General features: G+C 44.0%; 1 protein-coding gene across 3 annotated transcripts in view; it reads left to right on the forward strand.

Annotated features, from left to right (window-relative positions):
* ttc3 (tetratricopeptide repeat domain 3) overlaps positions 1 to 15,094 on the forward strand; it is a 34,206-nt gene extending 19,112 nt beyond the window's left edge. For all 3 annotated transcript variants that reach the window (XM_071328637.1, XM_071328646.1, XM_071328653.1), the window contains exons 18-46: positions 10 to 162; positions 4,528 to 4,608; positions 4,719 to 4,828; positions 4,920 to 5,046; positions 5,158 to 5,280; positions 5,375 to 5,476; positions 5,567 to 5,659; positions 5,745 to 5,809; positions 5,990 to 6,126; positions 7,111 to 7,431; positions 7,619 to 7,894; positions 8,021 to 8,067; positions 8,174 to 8,233; positions 8,972 to 9,048; positions 9,141 to 9,305; positions 9,510 to 10,152; positions 10,242 to 10,313; positions 10,408 to 10,557; positions 10,810 to 10,949; positions 11,129 to 11,197; positions 11,351 to 11,447; positions 11,571 to 11,674; positions 11,788 to 11,872; positions 12,032 to 12,133; positions 12,862 to 13,133; positions 13,218 to 13,344; positions 13,623 to 13,763; positions 13,965 to 14,057; positions 14,248 to 15,094. In XM_071328637.1, coding sequence (XP_071184738.1) covers positions 10 to 162; positions 4,528 to 4,608; positions 4,719 to 4,828; positions 4,920 to 5,046; positions 5,158 to 5,280; positions 5,375 to 5,476; positions 5,567 to 5,659; positions 5,745 to 5,809; positions 5,990 to 6,126; positions 7,111 to 7,431; positions 7,619 to 7,894; positions 8,021 to 8,067; positions 8,174 to 8,233; positions 8,972 to 9,048; positions 9,141 to 9,305; positions 9,510 to 10,152; positions 10,242 to 10,313; positions 10,408 to 10,557; positions 10,810 to 10,949; positions 11,129 to 11,197; positions 11,351 to 11,447; positions 11,571 to 11,674; positions 11,788 to 11,872; positions 12,032 to 12,133; positions 12,862 to 13,133; positions 13,218 to 13,344; positions 13,623 to 13,763; positions 13,965 to 14,057; positions 14,248 to 14,376 — 4,161 coding nt within the window. In that variant the 3' untranslated portion in view covers positions 14,377 to 15,094. The remainder of the gene's footprint in view (positions 1 to 9; positions 163 to 4,527; positions 4,609 to 4,718; positions 4,829 to 4,919; positions 5,047 to 5,157; positions 5,281 to 5,374; positions 5,477 to 5,566; positions 5,660 to 5,744; positions 5,810 to 5,989; positions 6,127 to 7,110; positions 7,432 to 7,618; positions 7,895 to 8,020; positions 8,068 to 8,173; positions 8,234 to 8,971; positions 9,049 to 9,140; positions 9,306 to 9,509; positions 10,153 to 10,241; positions 10,314 to 10,407; positions 10,558 to 10,809; positions 10,950 to 11,128; positions 11,198 to 11,350; positions 11,448 to 11,570; positions 11,675 to 11,787; positions 11,873 to 12,031; positions 12,134 to 12,861; positions 13,134 to 13,217; positions 13,345 to 13,622; positions 13,764 to 13,964; positions 14,058 to 14,247) is intronic.
* Positions 15,095 to 18,477: the final 3,383 nt, after the last annotated feature.

Raw genomic sequence — 18,477 nt, forward strand, 5'->3', positions numbered from 1 at the left:
CCCACTCAGGCGGTATCCGGCAGCTCCAGAGACCCTAGTGTGCGGGATGCACTGATGTCAGCTGTGCAGGACGCCCATATGGCCCTGGCCGACCAGCGATGCCGCAACGCAGAGCAGGCCTTCTCCCAGGCCCTCAGCATCCTGGCGACCAGCACACCAAAGGTACAGCACAGAACAGTGTTCCTCTCACAATCAGCCCTCAGTGACACTATCAGAGGTGTGTTAGTTGGGCAACTTCAGCTCAAATTGTACTCCACTTCATCCAGTTTTCTAACCTGTGAAATAACTTTCTATCAAATTCAATGTTTGTCAGTGGTAGTTTTAAACTGCCCTATTTATGTTCACTGAATGTTTTAATAGGTTCCCAAAATGAGATTATCTTAAGGGCTGTGCTCAGTATGAAAAAACGTATTGCGTTCAATTAATCAAAAATGTTGGTGGTCTGAGCGTTTAGTTGAAAACGTGGAGGGGTTGTGCGTTCAAAATGCACTGCTGTCCTTTTTTTTTTTTTTAAGCAGCAATCAGCAGTTGAAACCATAAGAGGTTCCCCTGTTTAGCTAAAGATCTGAGGGATGAGGCTGGAGAAATGTAACCACTCTCAAATTCATACAGCTATGGGTGCAAATAATGACCATATCAACATTATAAACTCTTGCAAAAAAAGAAATGTCCCCTTTTCAGGACCCTGTCTTTCAAAAAGAATTCGTAAAAATCCAAATAACTTCACAGATCTTCATTGAAAGGGGTTAAACACTGTTTCCCATGCTTGTTCAATGAACCATAAACAATTGAACATGCACCTGTGGAACGGTCGTTGAGACACTAACAGCTTACAGACGGTAGGCAATTAAAATCAGTTATGAAAACTTAGGACAGTAAACAGGCCTTTCTACTGACTGAAAAACACCAAAAGAGATGCCCAGTGTCCCTGCTCATCTGTGTGAATGTGCCTTAGGCATGCTGCAAGGAGGCATGAGGACTACAGACGTGGTCAGGGCAATAAATTGCAATGTCTGTACTGAGACACCTAAGACAACGCTACAGGGAGACAGGCCAGACAGCTGATCGTCCTCGCAGCGGCAGACCATGTGTAACAACACCTGCACAGGATCGGTACATCCGAACATCACACCTGCGGGACAGGTACAAGATGGCAACAGCTGCCTGAGTTGCACCAGGAACGCACAATCCCTCCATCAGTGCTCAGACCGTCCGCAATAGGCTGAGAGAGGCTGGACTGAGGGCTTGTAGGCCTGTTGTAAAGGCAGGTCCTCACCAGACATTGACAACGTTGTTGCCTATGGGCACAAACCCACCGCCCAGACCGGATCCGACAGGACTGGCAAAAAGTGCTCTTCACTAATGAGTTGCGGTTTTGGCTCACAAGGGGTGATGGCCGGATGCGCGTTTATCATCGATGGAATGAGCGTTACACCGAGGCCTGTACTCTGGAGCGGGATTGAGGTGGAGGGTCCGTCATGGTCTGGGGTGGTGTGTAACAGCATCATCGGACTGTCTGCAATAACAAACTCAATCTCAACGCTGTGCGTTACAGGGAAGACATCCTCCTCCCTCATATGGTACCCTTCCTGCAGGCTCATCCTGACATGACCCTCCAGCATGACAATGCCACCAGCCATCCTGCTCGTTCTGTGTGATTTCCTGCAATACAGGAATGTCAGTGTTCTGCCATGGCCAGCGAAGTACCCAGATCTCAATCCCATTGAGCACGTGTGGGACCTGTTGGCTCGGAGGGTGAGGGGTAGGTCCGGCAACATGCAGGTGCCTTGGTGGAAGAGAAGAGGGGGGTAACATCTCACAGCAAGAACTGGCAAATCTGGTGCAGTCCATGAGGAGGAGATGCACTGCAGTACTTAATGCAGCTGGTGGCCACACCAGATACTGACTTTAGATTTTGACCCCCCCCCCCCCTCTTTGTTCAGGGACACATTATTCCATTTCTATTAGACACATGTCTGTTGGAACTTGTTCAGTTTGTCTGAATCTTGTTATGCTCATACAAATATTTACACATTACGTTTGCTTAAAATAAACGCAGTTGATAGTGAAAACATTTCATTTGCTGAGTTTAGTTAAACATGTTTTCAGGGTATATTACACAGGAGGTTGGTGGCATCTTAATTGTGGAGGATGGGCTTGTGGTAATGGCAGGACTGGAATGGTATAAAATACATGGTTTCCATGTATTTTCCATTCCATGCTCTCTGTACTGGACATTATTATGAGCTGTCCCCTTCCCTGGGTTCTGTTGGTATGACAGCACAACTAAGCTCATGAGGCATTTAGAAGTTGTATTCTTAGTCAATTGGTACATAGAAATAAATTTGAAGTAAAAAAAAATGGAAGGGATGTAGCAATTGCAGATTCCCCCCTTTAAAAAAAAAAAATGCATTCCTCGAGGGGATTTGATTTAAGCTGTCCTGGGTTGACCAGGCTATGGTTGTCCTGTGACCGGGCAAAGGTGGCAGGAGGCGCACCTTGCTCAAATTAAAAATACAGCATTGTTCAGAAATACTGCTTCTAGCCACACCCACCAAACGGAGAAAACATACTGTACCTCAGTCTGTTAACTTTCTTTTGAAACGTGTCGTTCAGTACAAACTCTTACACAACATAGCAAAAGTTCAATCGAAATGAGTGCACACCAGGTGATGTGTTGTCATTGCAGCATTCAGAAGATACTTTTGGTCATGTGGTGTATGTGGACACCTGCTTGTTTAACAGCTCATTCCATGATCCTGGGACTTGCTATCATTCAGCCACAAGCATTTAGTGAGGTCGGACACTGATGTTGGGCGAGTGGGCCTGGCTCGCAGTCGGTGTTCCAATTCATCCCAAAGGTGTTCGATGGGGTTGAGGTCAGGGCTCTGTGCAAGCCAGTCAAGTTCTTCCACACAATCTAGACAAACCATTTCTGTATGGACTTCACTTTGCTTTTTGCATGGAGGCATTGTCATGCTGAAACAGAAAAGGGCCTTCCTCAAACTGTTGGCAGCGTCGTATGCTGTAGCGTTTATATTTCCCTTCGCTGGAATTAAGGGGACTAGCCCGAACCATGAAACAGCCCTAGACCATTATTCCTCCACGACTTTACAGTTGTCACTATGCATTGAGCCAGGTAGCGTTATCGTGGCATCCGCCAAATCCAGATTCGTCCGTCGGACTGCCAATGGTGAAGTGTGGTAACTCATTCCAGGGAACATGTTTCCAGTGTCCAATGCCGGCGAGCTAAACATCACTCCAGCCGACACTTGGCATTGCACATGGTGATCTTAGGCTTGCTGCGCAGCCATGGAAACCCATGAAGAAAAAAAAATATGTAATACAGGTGTGCCTTTCCAAATGTTGAATTAACCACGGTTGGACTTCCAAGTTGTAGAAACGTCTCAGAGGATCAATGTAAACAGGATGCACCTGCGCTCAATTGAGTCTCATTGCAAAGGGTCTGAATACTTAAATGTAATATATTTAAGTTATTTATTTTTACACATTTGTAAACCGGTTATCGCATTGTCATTATGGAGTAATGTGTGTAGATTGAGATTTTTATTTAATCCTTTTTAGAATAAGGCTAATGTAACAAAGGGGAAGGCGTCTGAATACTTTCCGAATGCACTGTGTATGGGGTGTGCATTAGGAAGGGTGCAGCATAACTGGAAACTGGGGTATATTTGTTACAAACTATATTAGATGCAAACGTAGCAAGAGTGTCTTGTCCATTTGCTTCTGTTCTAAGACAAATTTTCAGTGTAGCTGGCAGAATGAATACATTGCTGGGCTTTATTTTAGAGAAAATTGCTAGACCTTGTCCTTGCTAGACCTTGTTCAGATGTGGAGGTGAAGTCATGGTGAGCGTTCTCAAAAGTGCGAAGCAGATTTTTATATTTCTTTCCCCTACAACCAAGTCTTGACAATTTAGATGGCTAACCAACACATTTTAACTAGCTAGCATGTTTTTCCCCAGTCAATTGCAAGTGCTGGTATTAAAGTGGACGTCTAGGATCATCAGTTACAATGAGGGGAAGTGTTAACGCTAGAGCATACAATGACATTCTGTGCTTGCAACAGTTTGGGAAATGCCCCTTCCTGTTTCAGCATGACAATGCCCCCGTGCACAAAGTGAAGTCCATACAGAAATGGTTTGTCAAGATCGGTGTGGAAGAACTTGACTGGCCTGCACAGAGCCCTGACCTCAACGCCATCGAAACACCTTTGGGATGAATTAGAATTGCGAGCCAGGCCTAATCGGCCAACATCAGTGCCTCACCTCACTAATGCTCTTGTGGCTGAATGGAAGCAATTCCCTGCAGAAATGTTCCAACATTTAGTGGAAAACCTTCCCAGAAGAGTGAAGGCTGTTATAGCAGAAAAGGGGGGACCAACTCCATACTAATTCCCATGATTTTGTAATGAGATGTTCGAGCAGGTGTCCACAATTCTGGTCGTGTAGCAGTCGTTGGTCTAAGTTAGCTAGCAGCTGATTAACTTATTTTTTTTTATCCCCAGGAACTTGGACTCTGTGCTCTTGACCAAGTTTTGCTGATTTATGGGCATGCCTCTGCTCTGATAGAGATTGGTCAACCAGAGGTAAGAAACATTCTGTGTGATAGCTAGCTACAAAGGGAGGCTACTGCTTTTCAAGCAAATCAAATTTGCACTCCATCAGGCTTTGTACTAATGGGTTTTTTCCTATTTAGGAACTTGCTGAAGCTCAAAAAGACTTTGAAAATATCAAACATTTTGAAGAGAGGAAGTTTCAGTGTCTGGTTTTTTATGGCATTGGAAAGGCATATCAGAAGGAGAACCGGTAGATACAAATGGAATAATACTTATAGATACGCTGAAATTAGCTGCACGTCACTGGGTAAACTAAAATGTTTTTTCCTCCACCCCTGTAGATTTCCACTTGCTCTGGAACAGTTTTCTGATTCTATGCAAATGGTTAAGAAAAAGATAACACCTGGTAAACTGACCTGGCCCACTACTAAAGTTATTGTTGAGGAAAGTAAGCTGGACTATTTCAAGGTATGTTTTCATTGATCTCACTTGGGTTTGGGTCAACTCAACTGTTGAAATGAGGCAGGAAATGTCATTGCTTGCTGTCATTTAGATTGTTTTATTTTAACCCCAAACCAGGTGCTGCTAGAGGAATCCATAGAGATGTGCAAATTTCCACCTAAACCAGATGCCATTTGTCGGCATCAGAATTGCCACGGACATTCCAAAATAGAAATCTACTTCACAGATCCAGATTTTAAGGTTAAAGGCAAATGTGTTCAACCTAAATTGTCTCCATGAAAGTCAAAGACCTAACATGTTCACGAAGCACTCAAACTGCTGTCTTTACACTTAGGGTTTCATTCGGATGGTTTGCTGCCAAAGCTGCAAAGTGGAGTACCATATCAACTGTTGGAAGAAGTTGAAAGCAACAGCATTCTCTGATAAGAATGAAAAGGTAACATCTATTTACAACGATCAAGTGCACACCAATTTTATTTTACGTTACTCTTGCCTCGGTTATACTCATGTCTGTTTTTACCCACAGGATTTCCTGCAGGGAATGTGCTTTACTCCAGACTGTGGGGGTAGAATCTGTCATATTAAAATCTATGGTTCAACAGGGCTTGTCAAATGTGAGGTAAGGAATTTCTCTAAAATTGTCACTTTATTAAGTCATTGCAAATTTGGGGAACATGCTAATGAATGTATTATTCTGTCTTTAGTTTGAAGCATCTATTGACAAACCTATGGGTAAAGCAACATTGAGAGTAAATCAGAAATGTACAAGGTGAGATGAAATATTTGTGTGCTCAAGTTTCTCAATGTCCACACCCAACTAATTTTATCAGACTGCCCACTGAACAGACAACACAATTTGTATGTCATGCACATCTTTAACCAAGGCAGTACTATTACACAATCACAATTGTTTCTGTATCTTTTCAATGTTTTTCATTTTGCTTGCCAGTCTCAAGAAGTTGAAATCCAAAGAGGATCGTAAACTCAGGCGGAAGCAACATAGGCAAGATGCTTCTCTGTCTACGCAAGCCAAGAATGATGAAATAGCTTTGGAGAACGGGGAAACCATTGTCATAGAACAGAAGGGTACACCTTACATGTATTATATTCCACCGGATGTACATTCAACATTTCCTCTCTAAAGGAACCTGTTTCAATGACCTCACCCTTAAAGGATGTAAAGATGTGACTACACTGAACAAAAATATAAACGCAACATGTAAAGTTTCATGAGCTGAAGTAAAAGATCCCAGAAATGTTCCATACGCCCAAAATATTATTTCTCTCAAATGTTGTGCACAAATGTCTACATCCCTGTTGGTGAACATTTATTTTGCCAAGATAATCTATTCACGTGACAGGTGTTGCATATCAAGAAGATGATTGAACAGCATGATCATTACACAGGTACACCTTGTGCTGGGGACAATAAAAGGCCACTCTAAAATGTGGAGGTTTGTCACACAACACAATGCCACAGATGTCTCAAGTTGAGGGAGTTTGCAATTGGCATGCTGACTGCAGGAATGTCCACCTGAGCTGTGCCAGAGAATTTGCTGTTAATTTCTCTACCATAAGCCACCTCACACATCCATTTTGGAGAATTTGGCAGCACGTCCAACCGGCCTCACAACCACAGACCACGTGTAACCACGCCAGCTCAAGACATCCACATCCGGCTTCTTCCCCTGTGGGATCGTCTGAGACCAGCCACCCGGACAGCTGATAACTGGAGTATTTCTGTTTGTAATAAAGCCCTTTTTGTATGCCAAAAAATAATTCTGATTGGCTGGGCCTTGCTCCCAAGTAGGTGGGCCTATGCCCTCCCAGACCAACCCATGGCTGCGGCACTACCCAGTCATGTGAAATCTATAGATTAGGGCCTAATGAATTTAAGTTGACTGATTGTCCTTTATATTAACTCGTCAGTAGTTTCGTTTTATATTTTTGTTCAGTATAAATGCATGATGCAATCCACATCACTTACTTTCCAAATGTTGTTCTGACCACACCACAGTTCCTCTTAGTCACATTATCCTCAGTTTCTAACTGTTGAACACCCTTCTCCAGCTTCATCCTCCACCTGGCTAGCTTACGGGGATCGTGTTCTGCTTCAGATCAGTGAGCGTAAAGACCTATTCAGGGCTGAGCGCCACAACATCTCTGTCCTGATGGAGAACCTTAAGCCATGGATGGACCTGGATCAGATCAAGGGGAACAAGCTGGGCACTTCGTACACTGAGAGGCAGGTGGAGACCCTGGGGGATGTTGTAGAGCTCCTCCTGGAAAAGAAGAACCGGGTGTGGGCCCGTGTCTTTATCCATGGCCTAAGCGGCTGCCTGGACACCAGCCCCAAGCTGCACGACTGGGCCCACCAACTGAACAGCGCAGGTCAGCACACATTTGCATTTTCAACGTATGTATTGATGGGCAATGCTAACCTCCCCAGCTGCATACCTGTGTACCCTCTCACCACTAGATTACTCTTCAGGTACTCAGCAGCAACACAATTGGGCTTGACTCTATGCTTTATGTGCCAGCTTGGCTAATTTTCTCTTTCCTCCCCTGGTCTCCCCAGGTCTGAATTCAGCTGCACTGTTCATTGACCGCTATGCAGACCACCTGGAGCAGCTCGACCTCGCTCCTTTGCTCAATTTTGCCCCCCTGCAGGACATGCTCATAGAGAAGTTTGGGACCATGCCTGAGTTTTTTAGCCGCCTAGGCCTGACTCTAACGGAGTACCTGAAGCAGGCCCCTTCCCAGGAAATGAGGCTGTTTATCTGGACTCTGGAGGAGCACAGAGACCAGTACGCCACCTGCCACACTGTGCTGGATGATTATTTTGAAATAATGGGTAAGCGTTTGGACCCGCACACCTTCCTTACCAGGGGAAAGGTCCACTTGAAGCAAACATTTCAGTAAGTTTTGCTGCTGTTCCTGTTTCCAGATGTGTTAACTTAACTGTTTCCACCTCTTTCAGATGGGCATTGTTTAGTGATTAAAAAGACAGGGATTGAAAATGAAATTGTAAGTATTGATCATTGGATGCCTTTTATTTTTAAAGGCAACTGGATTTTAGTGTTGCATTTGACGTAAGGCATAATATACTAATAATCAAAACCCTCAATTTCAGAATTCCCCTATTAAGACTAAGAACAGAAACCGGAAAAAAAAGCAGAAGGAGCCAAAGGGGGTGAGCATTAGGACTTAGACTGTTACACTATGCAACTTTCACGCTATTTTAGTTGCTTGCAACAGAGTTGCTTAGAAAAACACACCCCTGCAACGTGGCTGCATCTAGTTGTAACGTTTCAAATGTTTGCAACTAGTTGCATGCAACAGCCAATCAAAACAAACTTGTCACATGAACCATTTGAAGGTTTGTAATTCTGACCCAGTTAACACCGCTTTCAGTGCTGTGCAGCAAAAACTGTGATCAGGGTTGACAGAACAGAAACTGGCACAACAGGAGATGTATACAAATTATTGTACATGGTTTAGCAGTCTATGTAATTTTGAAGTGAACCCAAACCTCTCCCTAAACAGATTGTCCACAATGAACTTTGCTTGCTAGCTTAGTTAGCAGTTGGTTGTACAGGCTGTGTTTCTTCTATATCCTTGCTGTTAGAATAACCAAACAGTTGGATAAACAACTAATTTGTGAAACCATGATGTAATGCAGCAGATCACATGGGTTGAGTTTAGAGTTCTCAAACAAGCAGCTTCAATTTGATTGGCTGTTGAATGCAATTTTAATTGCTTTTGAGTTGCTTCATGTAACAACAGCAAAGTTGTTTTGAGATGCAATTTTAGTTGCAGTTACAAGTGATGTGAAAATTGCTTTGTTTAACTCTAGCCTTAAACCTAGAGAAATGTAGGCTATTGTGTGTTTTCTGGACATCCAATCTAATTTTCTTTTTCTGTTACTTAGTCAGTTATTGTCCTGTCGGGAATGAGAGGTGGTACCTCAAGAGAGGAGGACGACGAGGATTTTTTACATGACTCTTTGTAAGTTACCTATTCTGTAGAATACTGTCTTCATTAAGTCTGCCAATTGACAACCCCCAGCTTGTTCTCACCAGCTCATAATTTCTCTGCAGAATGTTCCTTGACTCCACTGACTCCACTGACCCATTCAGCATTCCCAATCATCTTCGAAATCAGGTGGCAGAGTTTGAGGGACAGTACAACATTGGCAGTCGCAGTAGCCACTACAATAGAATATTGGACAACAACCCTGACCCAACTAAGGAGAGTTTGTACGAGTAAGTGCCTCCGTTATTTCTCCTTTGGTTATTGGACAACAGGGTCTTAGTCTGCAGAAAATGTGTATTATAACTTGTTTCAATAACTCATGAGGATGCACAAGTCCAAGCAATGACCTGAAGTATTGGTTGTGTATTCAGATGTCATGCTGATCCTTGTATATGCCCTCTGGCCCTAACCTGTAAGTCTGCCTTTCCTCCCAGCTACTTTGCCCAGATCCTAGAAGAGTACGGTCCCTTAGGGGCCCAGGACCCCTTGCTGGTGGGTGAGCTAGACAACTTCCCTCCTGATGCCCAGCAGAAGATCCATGAGGCAGGTGGCCTTGAGCACTTCCTCCTCGAGTCGCTGCGCTTCGTCATGACCGACAACCTCCTGGGCCTCATGAAGCACGCTGTGTCACTGCAGGATGCCAACACTCACAGAATGGACAATCTAGACTTCATAGGGGATATCCCCAATGGACTCTCTCTAAACCCTTCTGCTATGGAATTCCTCCCAAACTCTCATGACTCTGGACCTGGGGATTATGATGAAGAGCCTGTTGCCATCATTAATATGCGGCCTAACCCGGTTGAATTCACTGGCTATCTTCAGGTGATCGCCAATCTCCCCAGCCCATATGTTTTACCTGTTTTTGGCTCTCCACCTGCCCCCCCTGCCAACGAAATAGCACGTGCCATTGGAACTCTGAGAGCGGAGGACAAGTCATATAATAACCATGATCCGCATAACCTTGAGGATTTTGACCTTTATATTAGTGGCATGGATGAACAGGGATTGTGTGAGACTGTTTATGCTCCTGTTCACAGTGCCAAGGCACCTGGAAAGACTGCAGTGGAAGTACAGGTGGGGGATTGTCCTCACTCCATTTGAAAGTTTTTAAGATCACTGATCACAAGGCCAAGTGTAATGTCTAGTTGTTTTCCTTTCTATAGGTAGTAACTTGTGACGCATTGAGTGAAGTGGCTGTTAACACGGAGCCTTATGAGCCTTTTGAAGGGAATAATGTGAGTTTTGAATACCTAATAAGCCTTTGTATTTAATACATTATTGTCCTCCATCATATTGACCTCTCATATCATTCCTGTTTCCATGCTCCAGGGAGACATGAACAAGAAAGAGAAGAGTAATGCAGAGTTTGAGCAGCAGATCCAGCAAATGAAGCAGGATTATGGCGCTGTGAAGCAAAGACGCCAAACGGAGATATCTGCCCTAGAAGGAGAGCAAGTGGAAATCAACCATTCAATACAGGTAGAAAGGAGTACTCCCATACTGGTGTGGAAGGCTCAGGGTGAAGTTTCCCTTGGTAGAGATCTATGATCAGCTTCCCCAATCCTAACCTTAACCATTAGTGGGGTAATGCAAAACTGACCCAAGATCATTGTCTATGGGCACCACTTCACCCTACTTCTGTCTGGAAGAGGAGTTGAAACTGCGGTTTTAGTGTGGGCGGAAGAGTTCCATGATGTTTTGCCCAGTGACTGATAGTGTTTTGTGTTCCAGATCATCCATAAAGAGCTGGGCCTGTTCCAGCAGAAGCTGGAGGAGGAGGTGAAGAAGGACCAACAGGAGAAGAAAGAGAATCAGGAAACACTGAAGGCCTTAAAGATTGAGATAAAGGAGCTGGCGGAGTCACAGGAGAGGTATGGCCGAGGCTGTCTAGCCCTGCCCTGTGTATATCCAAATGGGCACCATGGGTGAAGGTCAAAGGGACCTTCAACATGATTGACATTGGAGTCATTGATAAATTCACATTTGGTTGTCTATATAGGTGTGAGTGACAAACTTTGATTCAATAAAAAAATGCTTTTATCTTCCACAGCATTTCTAAGAACATCCACAAGAAGAACAAGGAGTATGAGACCCAGTTGAATACTTTCCTGGAGCTGAGGCATGTTATGACATGTTTCTAAACACACAGCAACATCACAACACCTGCAGTGTTTTCACATGCGTCCTAATGAGTGGCATTTAGGTTAACATGCCACTAACTATTCTGAGCATTGTGCTGCTGTGCTAAATGTGCAGTGATTCTTTCCCATAGTAACCAGTCAGCTGCTGAGAAGATGAGCCTGGAGGATGAGATCAAGCGGTGCAGAGACCTGTGTGCCAAGGCAACTAGAAGGTCTCAGGGAGCTGAGGTATGTGGGTTGAATGTGTATGTTGAGATACCTGCATGTTCCTCAGGATTCTTAGGCGTGGGTAGTGAGTTTCCCCTACCATTTGTAGCTCTAACGTTCTCTCCCAACTGACATGTTCCCTAGCTGTCTATATTGGAGAACCAGCGTAGCCGCGGCCTGCGCTGCCTCTACAGGTCTCTGTCTGATGCCAGGGCCATCCTGGCCAAACTCAAGGAAGTCTCACCCAGGTAGGTGTTGGTAACACTAACCACAGGGCAGACTTGAGGACCCGTAAATTCGGTTGCATGCTGTCACCAGAACCAGTTTAGCAGTTTCAATCTCTTCTCTCCTTCATCCTCAGATTACCTTCCCAAATTCTCCAGTCAGCCACAGATGCTTGGATGGCATGTGCTCAAGAAGCAGAGGAGAAAATCCGCTCAACTGAGGTACAAAAGAACAATGCTAACAAACACAGATTCAACTATTGGGATGCCATTTCCAATGTGACTACAGAAGACCTTGGATAAGAAATTGGACATAAGGTGCACAGGCTTTTGAGGGCTGGTCCGTTTGTGTTTGGGTGACAGCTTTGTTGTTCTCCACAGGCACAGTACCAGGATCAGATGGAACAGGTAAAGAGGGGGACCAGGCTGTGCACTCTACCCCCAGTTGCAGTCCCCAGCGCCCCCTGGCCCCCACCTGTACCGGTAAGATGCAGCACAACCAGACTAAGTTTAGGAAAGGTTTACTTTTTCTGACGTCTTTATTTTGTTGTCCATTCTGACAAACAGCATGTTAGCTCAGCATCCTATGTCTTGGGTTTATTTCATAAAATTGTAAGAGCGCTGTTGTGACCATAAATGCCTAGCGACTTGCTTTGAAACTGCATAGGCTATTCTCAGCCTATATATTGAAGCTGTTTGTCAGATGAGTGAGGTCTGTGTGTGGTGCCCTGCTTCTCCCAGATCTACTCTGTCCCAGAGGAAGACCTGTCCCTGGTACCCCTCTGCGTCCCCTACCTCGTCCTCCCCTCTGTCCCCTCCATCAGCCCTCCCCCAGGCCTGAGCTTTCCCCTAGTGGCGCCATGCTTGAGATACAGCGCAGGCTTCACACGGCGGGCAGGTCCTGGGGCTCCACTTCCCCATCAGAGGGTCCCTGGGGTCAGAGCAGGTAGCTAGCTAGAGGCAGAGCAGCTCTGTCAGGGAAGAGATGTCTCTTATGTGGGGTGGCCCACAATCTAGTCAATGTTGCTTGAAAAAGACTGAGTTAAGGACAGAATTAACTTTCTATACATGTACACACAGCTCTACAATCTCCCCAGGCTTTACCTCTGCCCCATGTCAGTTTGTCAAGGTGTTTCGGAACATTTCCATTGTAATCTCCTGTCAAGTGGTCTTACTAACCGGCTCCCACTCTGATGCTGTTCCCACCCCAGGCTCTCCAGCAGCTCCTTTGCCATCCAGTGCACATGAGAGCCCCCCTCTACAGTCACCCGGGGTTTCCTAGAGCCCCTCCTGCCCCAGCCATGGATCAGAGTGTTGCACTGCCCTCCGGTATGGCTGGAGTTCCAGCTAGTGCGACCACTAAACGTCCTATCACGAGGGCGCCCCAGCCGAACCAGGCTTCCAGGCCACCGGCCCCACAGCCCACCAATGTGTACGATAGAATCGTAGATCGCCTCAGCGTCATGTTCCCTCACTATAGCAGGTAACGTAACAGACACGCGTGCACACAAATGGGTATTATGGGTGTACGAGCGCCCTAGTATTCAATACTGATTTGTCATTTCAGGCCTGTGCTGTCCAAGTTCATTGGGGAGATGCGCACGGCCAACAGAGGCTGCTTGAACTCCCTGTCCTACCAGGAGGTCATCAACAGAGTGGCCCAGCTCATCCTGGACCACCAAGACTCCACCAGAGTAAGCGCCCCAAAGTAACCTGCACCAAGGACTAGGACCAGACTACACCTGTTGGCAAATGTCTTCATACTTGCTCTAGTTCTGTATCCCCTCTATCAGGGATGCTTTTTATCACGATGTTTAGCAAGATTTTGAACTAAAGGGATATCAAAGTATCTTGACTGGAAGCATCAATTGAAAATGTATTATGTCCTTATTCACGTTCACTCCTAGGTTAAAATATGCACACAACTGTTGGCTTCCATATGAACTGTAACGTGTGTGCGTTGTGTGTCCAGGAGCAGCTGAGCAGTGCCGGTAGAGGTGACACTGCTGGGACACCTTCGCGCTCTGACTCTCCAGCCTCTGTCCACTCCACTGGACCCCCCACCCATGTCTGGAAGAGTGTGGGTGCCCAGGGACACTCTAAGTCAAAGGCGGTGAGTTCAGCTTGCACTTCACACTGAGTCGCGCACAGTAATCACAGCAGGGCTCGACTCTCCTGCTCAGACAATAACATGGATGTACAGATGCTGATGAGGTCTAACTCGGGTCGAAGCCTAAATAGTGCGTAAATTGTAGGGTTTGCTGTTGTGTACTACAAGGACTTTTTGATTCTGATGTATGTGTGTCTTGTACAGTTGAACATGGAGGATCCCTGTATCATCTGCCATGAGGACATGTCCCAGGAGGACCTGTGTGTGCTAGAGTGCAGACATAGCTTCCACAGAGAGGTAAGGCCACTTCATCACACCCTTAAGTAGTCTCCAACTGAGTTTGCCCAGTGCTTTTATCTATGGCCCTGTGGTTATTTAGGGCTAGTAGAACACAGGAACTGGGAATTCCTGTTCTTGCTTTCGGATAGGTTTGACGGTCAGTCTCATTTTCTACCACGTATCTTTTCCTCTCCCCTTCTCCCTCTAGTGTATTAAGTCATGGCTGAAGGAGCAGAGCACTTGTCCCACCTGCAGAGAGCATGCTCTCCTGCCTGAGGATTTCCCTCTGCTACCTGGCAGAATACGCAGGGGCCACACGCCCGCTGCCTTCTCTTAAACAACCCCAGCTACCAACCCTTAACCCCCCCCTTTATGCCTAATGCCTGAATTCCAAACACAGATTGATTCCCAGTATATGGTCAACTGCTCAATTGAAGGCTTCTGTCAAATGTGCATGTGGCGATAAAGAAATTGGACCAGTCAAGTGCGACGAACCAGTTATCGAGCGATCTCCCTAATATGATTATATTGGTTTATACTCTATCATGCAATGAATGTTGAGCTTTTTTATTTTGCATCTATCGTATGTGCCATTATAATGCTCAAGTGTTTAAACTTTTTACTTAAACCATTTTTGTAGTAGACAATGTTTGTGTTAAATATGTTCATAACCATTAATCACAGCATTGTTGTCATTAGACACATGTTTGAGTAAGAAGTGGTTTAGTTGAGCCCGGTTTACTTTAAGTGTGGTTATGGGTTGAGCTTATTCTGAAAATCTTAAGATTCTTGTGCCTGGTGTAATAAAGTTTGATTGCCAGCTACTTTGTTTGAAAAGTTGGAACTGGAGGATAGAAAACAACCTGCAATTTAAAAAATATTTCCACATTTTTGTATGGTTAATTTTAAGATTGACATATTTGAATTAAGAGTTAATCAGACTTGTTCATTCAAGTTTTATGCTGTTGAAAGCAGTCAGCCATAGCCTGAAGGATTTTCCTGACAACTGCTGTCATCTGTTGGAAAACCCTGTTTTAAATTAAACTCATTGCTTTTAGTTTGAACTTTGTTTTCAATGAGACCCCACCAGATAAAAAGCATGTGATTCCTTCTGTTAATGGAATGTTAGGTACACTATATATATACAGAAGTATGTGGACACCCCTTCAAATTAGAGGATTTGGTTGTTTCAGCCACACCTGTTACTCACAGGTGATTAAAATTGAGCACACCGCCATGCAATCTCCATAGACAAACATTGGCAGTAGAATGGCCTTACTAAAGAGCTCAGTGACTAAAAAAAAAAATTGCAACCTTTTATTTAACTATTCAAGTCAATTAAGGACAAATACTTATATACAATGACAGCCTAGGAGCAGTGCCTTGTACAGGGGCAGAATGACAGATGTTTACCATGTCACCTTAAGGATTCGATCTAACAACCGTTCGGCTACTGGCCCAACGCTCTAACCTCTAGGCTACCTGCCGCCCCAAGTCAATGTGACACCATTATAGGATTCCACCTTTCCAACAAGTCAGGTTGGCAAATTTTTGCCCTGGTCAACTAAATGCTGTTATTGTGAAGTGGAAACGTCTAGTAGAAACAACTGTTGAAGCGAAGTGGTAGGCTGCACAAGCTCACAGAATGAGACCGCTGAAGCGCGTAAAAGTAATGTCTTAACTGGCAACACTCAATACTGAGTTCCAAACTGCCTCTGGAAGCAATGTCAGCACAAGAACTGTTAGTCGGGAGCTTCATGAAATAGGTTTCCGTGGCCGAAGAGCTGCACACAAGCCTAAGATCACCATGCACAAAGTGTCGGCTGGAGTGGCTTAAAGCTTGCTGCAATTGGACACCGGAGCAGTGGAAACGTGTTCTCTGGAGTGATGGTAGTCCGACAGATGAATATGGGTTTGTAGATGCCAGGAGGAGCCCTAATGCAATGCCAACTAAAGTTTGGAGGAGGAATAATGATCCAAGACCAGCTAAATTAATCCCTACTATTTTGACAATGAGTCATAATGCTGCATCAAAGTACGTTATTTTAGGGGCACTGGCAAACACAATGTAAGTAATTTAATTTATGTACCCATAATTGCACCGAATACATCTGTTTATCCTTCAGCTGTTGCAAGCAGTAATCATGAGCCTATAAACCAGAGTTACACTGTTACCACTGAGTCGGTGTGCAATAGTAGGAAGATCACTTTATGCAGCTCACCCTGCACTATTAGCTCCAAGTAAATCATGAGTAAGTCTACCTCTAAGCTTCCCAGTAAAGCAATAAAAACAATCAAACCAAGAAAAGTGCTAAAAATAGCCCATATTAATATATGTAGCCTAAGAAACGAGGTCCATGAAGTCAGTAACTTGCTTGTAACACAGGACATTCATATTAATCTCTGAAACTCCCTTAGATAATACCTTTGATGATACAGTGGTAGCAATTCATGGTTATAACATCTACCGAAAAGACAAATGCCAACGCAGGAGGTGTTGTGGTCTATATTCAGAACCACATTCCTGTAAAGCATAGAGAAGATCTAATGTTAAATACTGTTGAAGAAATATGGCTACAGGTTCATCTGCCTCACCTAAAGTCCATTCTGGTGGGAAGCTGTTATAGACCACCAAGTGCTAACAGTCAGTATCTGGATAATATGTGTGAAATACTTGATAATGTATGCAATATCAACAGAGAAGTATATTTTCTGGGTTATTTAAATATTGACTGGCTATCATCAAGCTGTCCACTCAGGAAAAAACTTCAAACTGTAACCAGTGCCTGCAACCTGTATCAGGTTGTCAGTCAACCTACCAGGGTAGTTACAAACAGCACAGGAATTAAAATGTATTGATCACATCTTTACTAACACTGCAGATATTTGCTTTAAAGCAGTATCCAAATCCATAGGATGTAGTGATCACAATATAATAGCCATATCTAGGAAAACCAAAGTTCCAAAGGTTGGGCCTAATATAGTGTATAAGAGGTCATACAAGAAGTTTTGTAGGGATTCATATGTTGATGTAAAGAATATTTACTGGTCTGTAGTGTGTAAGGAGCAACCAGATGCTGTACTTGACACATTTATGAAACTACTTATTCCAGTTACTAATAAGTACGTACCCATTAAGAAAATGACAAAAAACTGTTAAATCCCCTTGGATTGATGAGGAATTGAAAAATTGTATAGTTGAGAGGGATGAGGAAAAAGGTATGGCAATTAAGTCTAGCCCAACTGATTGGCAAAGGTACTCCAAATTAAGAAATCATGTGACTAAATAAAAAGAAACTACACTATGAAACAAAGATAAATTATATAAAGAATGATCGTAAAAAGCTTTGGGGGAACTTAAATGAAATTTGGGGGAAAAAGCCAACTCGGCTGCTCCTTCATTCATAGAATCAGATGGCTCATTCATCACAAAGCCCACTGATATTGCAAAATACTTTAAGGATTTTCATTGGCAAGATAAGCAAACTTAGGGATGACATGCCAGGAACAAACGCTGACACCACATCCAAGTACATCGGATCAAATTATGAAAGACAAGAATTGTTCTTTTGAATTCTGTAAAGTCAGTGTGGAAGAGGTGAAAAAATTATTGTTGTCTATCAACAATGACAAGCCACCAGGGTCTGACAATCTGGATGGAAAATTACTGAGGATAATAGCAGACAATATTGCCACTCCTATTTGTCACATCTTTTTGCAACTCCTATTTGTCACATCACATACCCGTTTAGGCCCCTTGCTTTTAAAAAATATTTTTACTAACGACATGCCACTGACTGAGTACAGCCATATTGTCTATGTATGTGGATGACTCAACATTATACACGTCAGCTACTACAGCGACTGAAATGACTGCAACACTCAACAAAGAGCTGCAGTTAGTTTCAGAGTGGGTGGCAAGGAATAAGCTAGCCCTAAATATTTCTAAAACTAAAAGCATTGTATTTGGAACAAAACACTCACTAAGCCTGAAACCTCAACTCAATCTTGTAATAAATAATGTGGAAATTGAGCAAGTTGAGATGACTAAACTGCTTGGAGTAACACTAGATTGTAAACTGTCATAGTCAAAACATATTGATGCAGTCGTAGCTAAGATGGGGAGATGTCTGTCTATAATAAAGCGATGCTCTGCCTTCTTAACAACACTATCAACAAGGCAGGTCCTACAGGCCCTAGTTTTGTCGCACCTTGACTACTGTTCAGTCGTGTGGTCAGGTGCCACAAAAAAGGACTTAGGAAAATTGCAATTGGCTCAGGGCAGCACGGCTGGCTAATATTAATAATATGCATCCCAATCTCTCCTGGCTGAAAGTGGAGAGATTGACTTCATCACTACTTGTATTTATGAGAGGTATTGACATGTTGCATGCACCGATCTGTCTGTCTAAACTACTGCCACACAGCTCAGACACCC

Source organism: Salvelinus alpinus, chromosome 1, assembly GCF_045679555.1.
Source record: "Salvelinus alpinus chromosome 1, SLU_Salpinus.1, whole genome shotgun sequence".
NCBI lineage: Eukaryota > Metazoa > Chordata > Actinopteri > Salmoniformes > Salmonidae > Salvelinus > Salvelinus alpinus.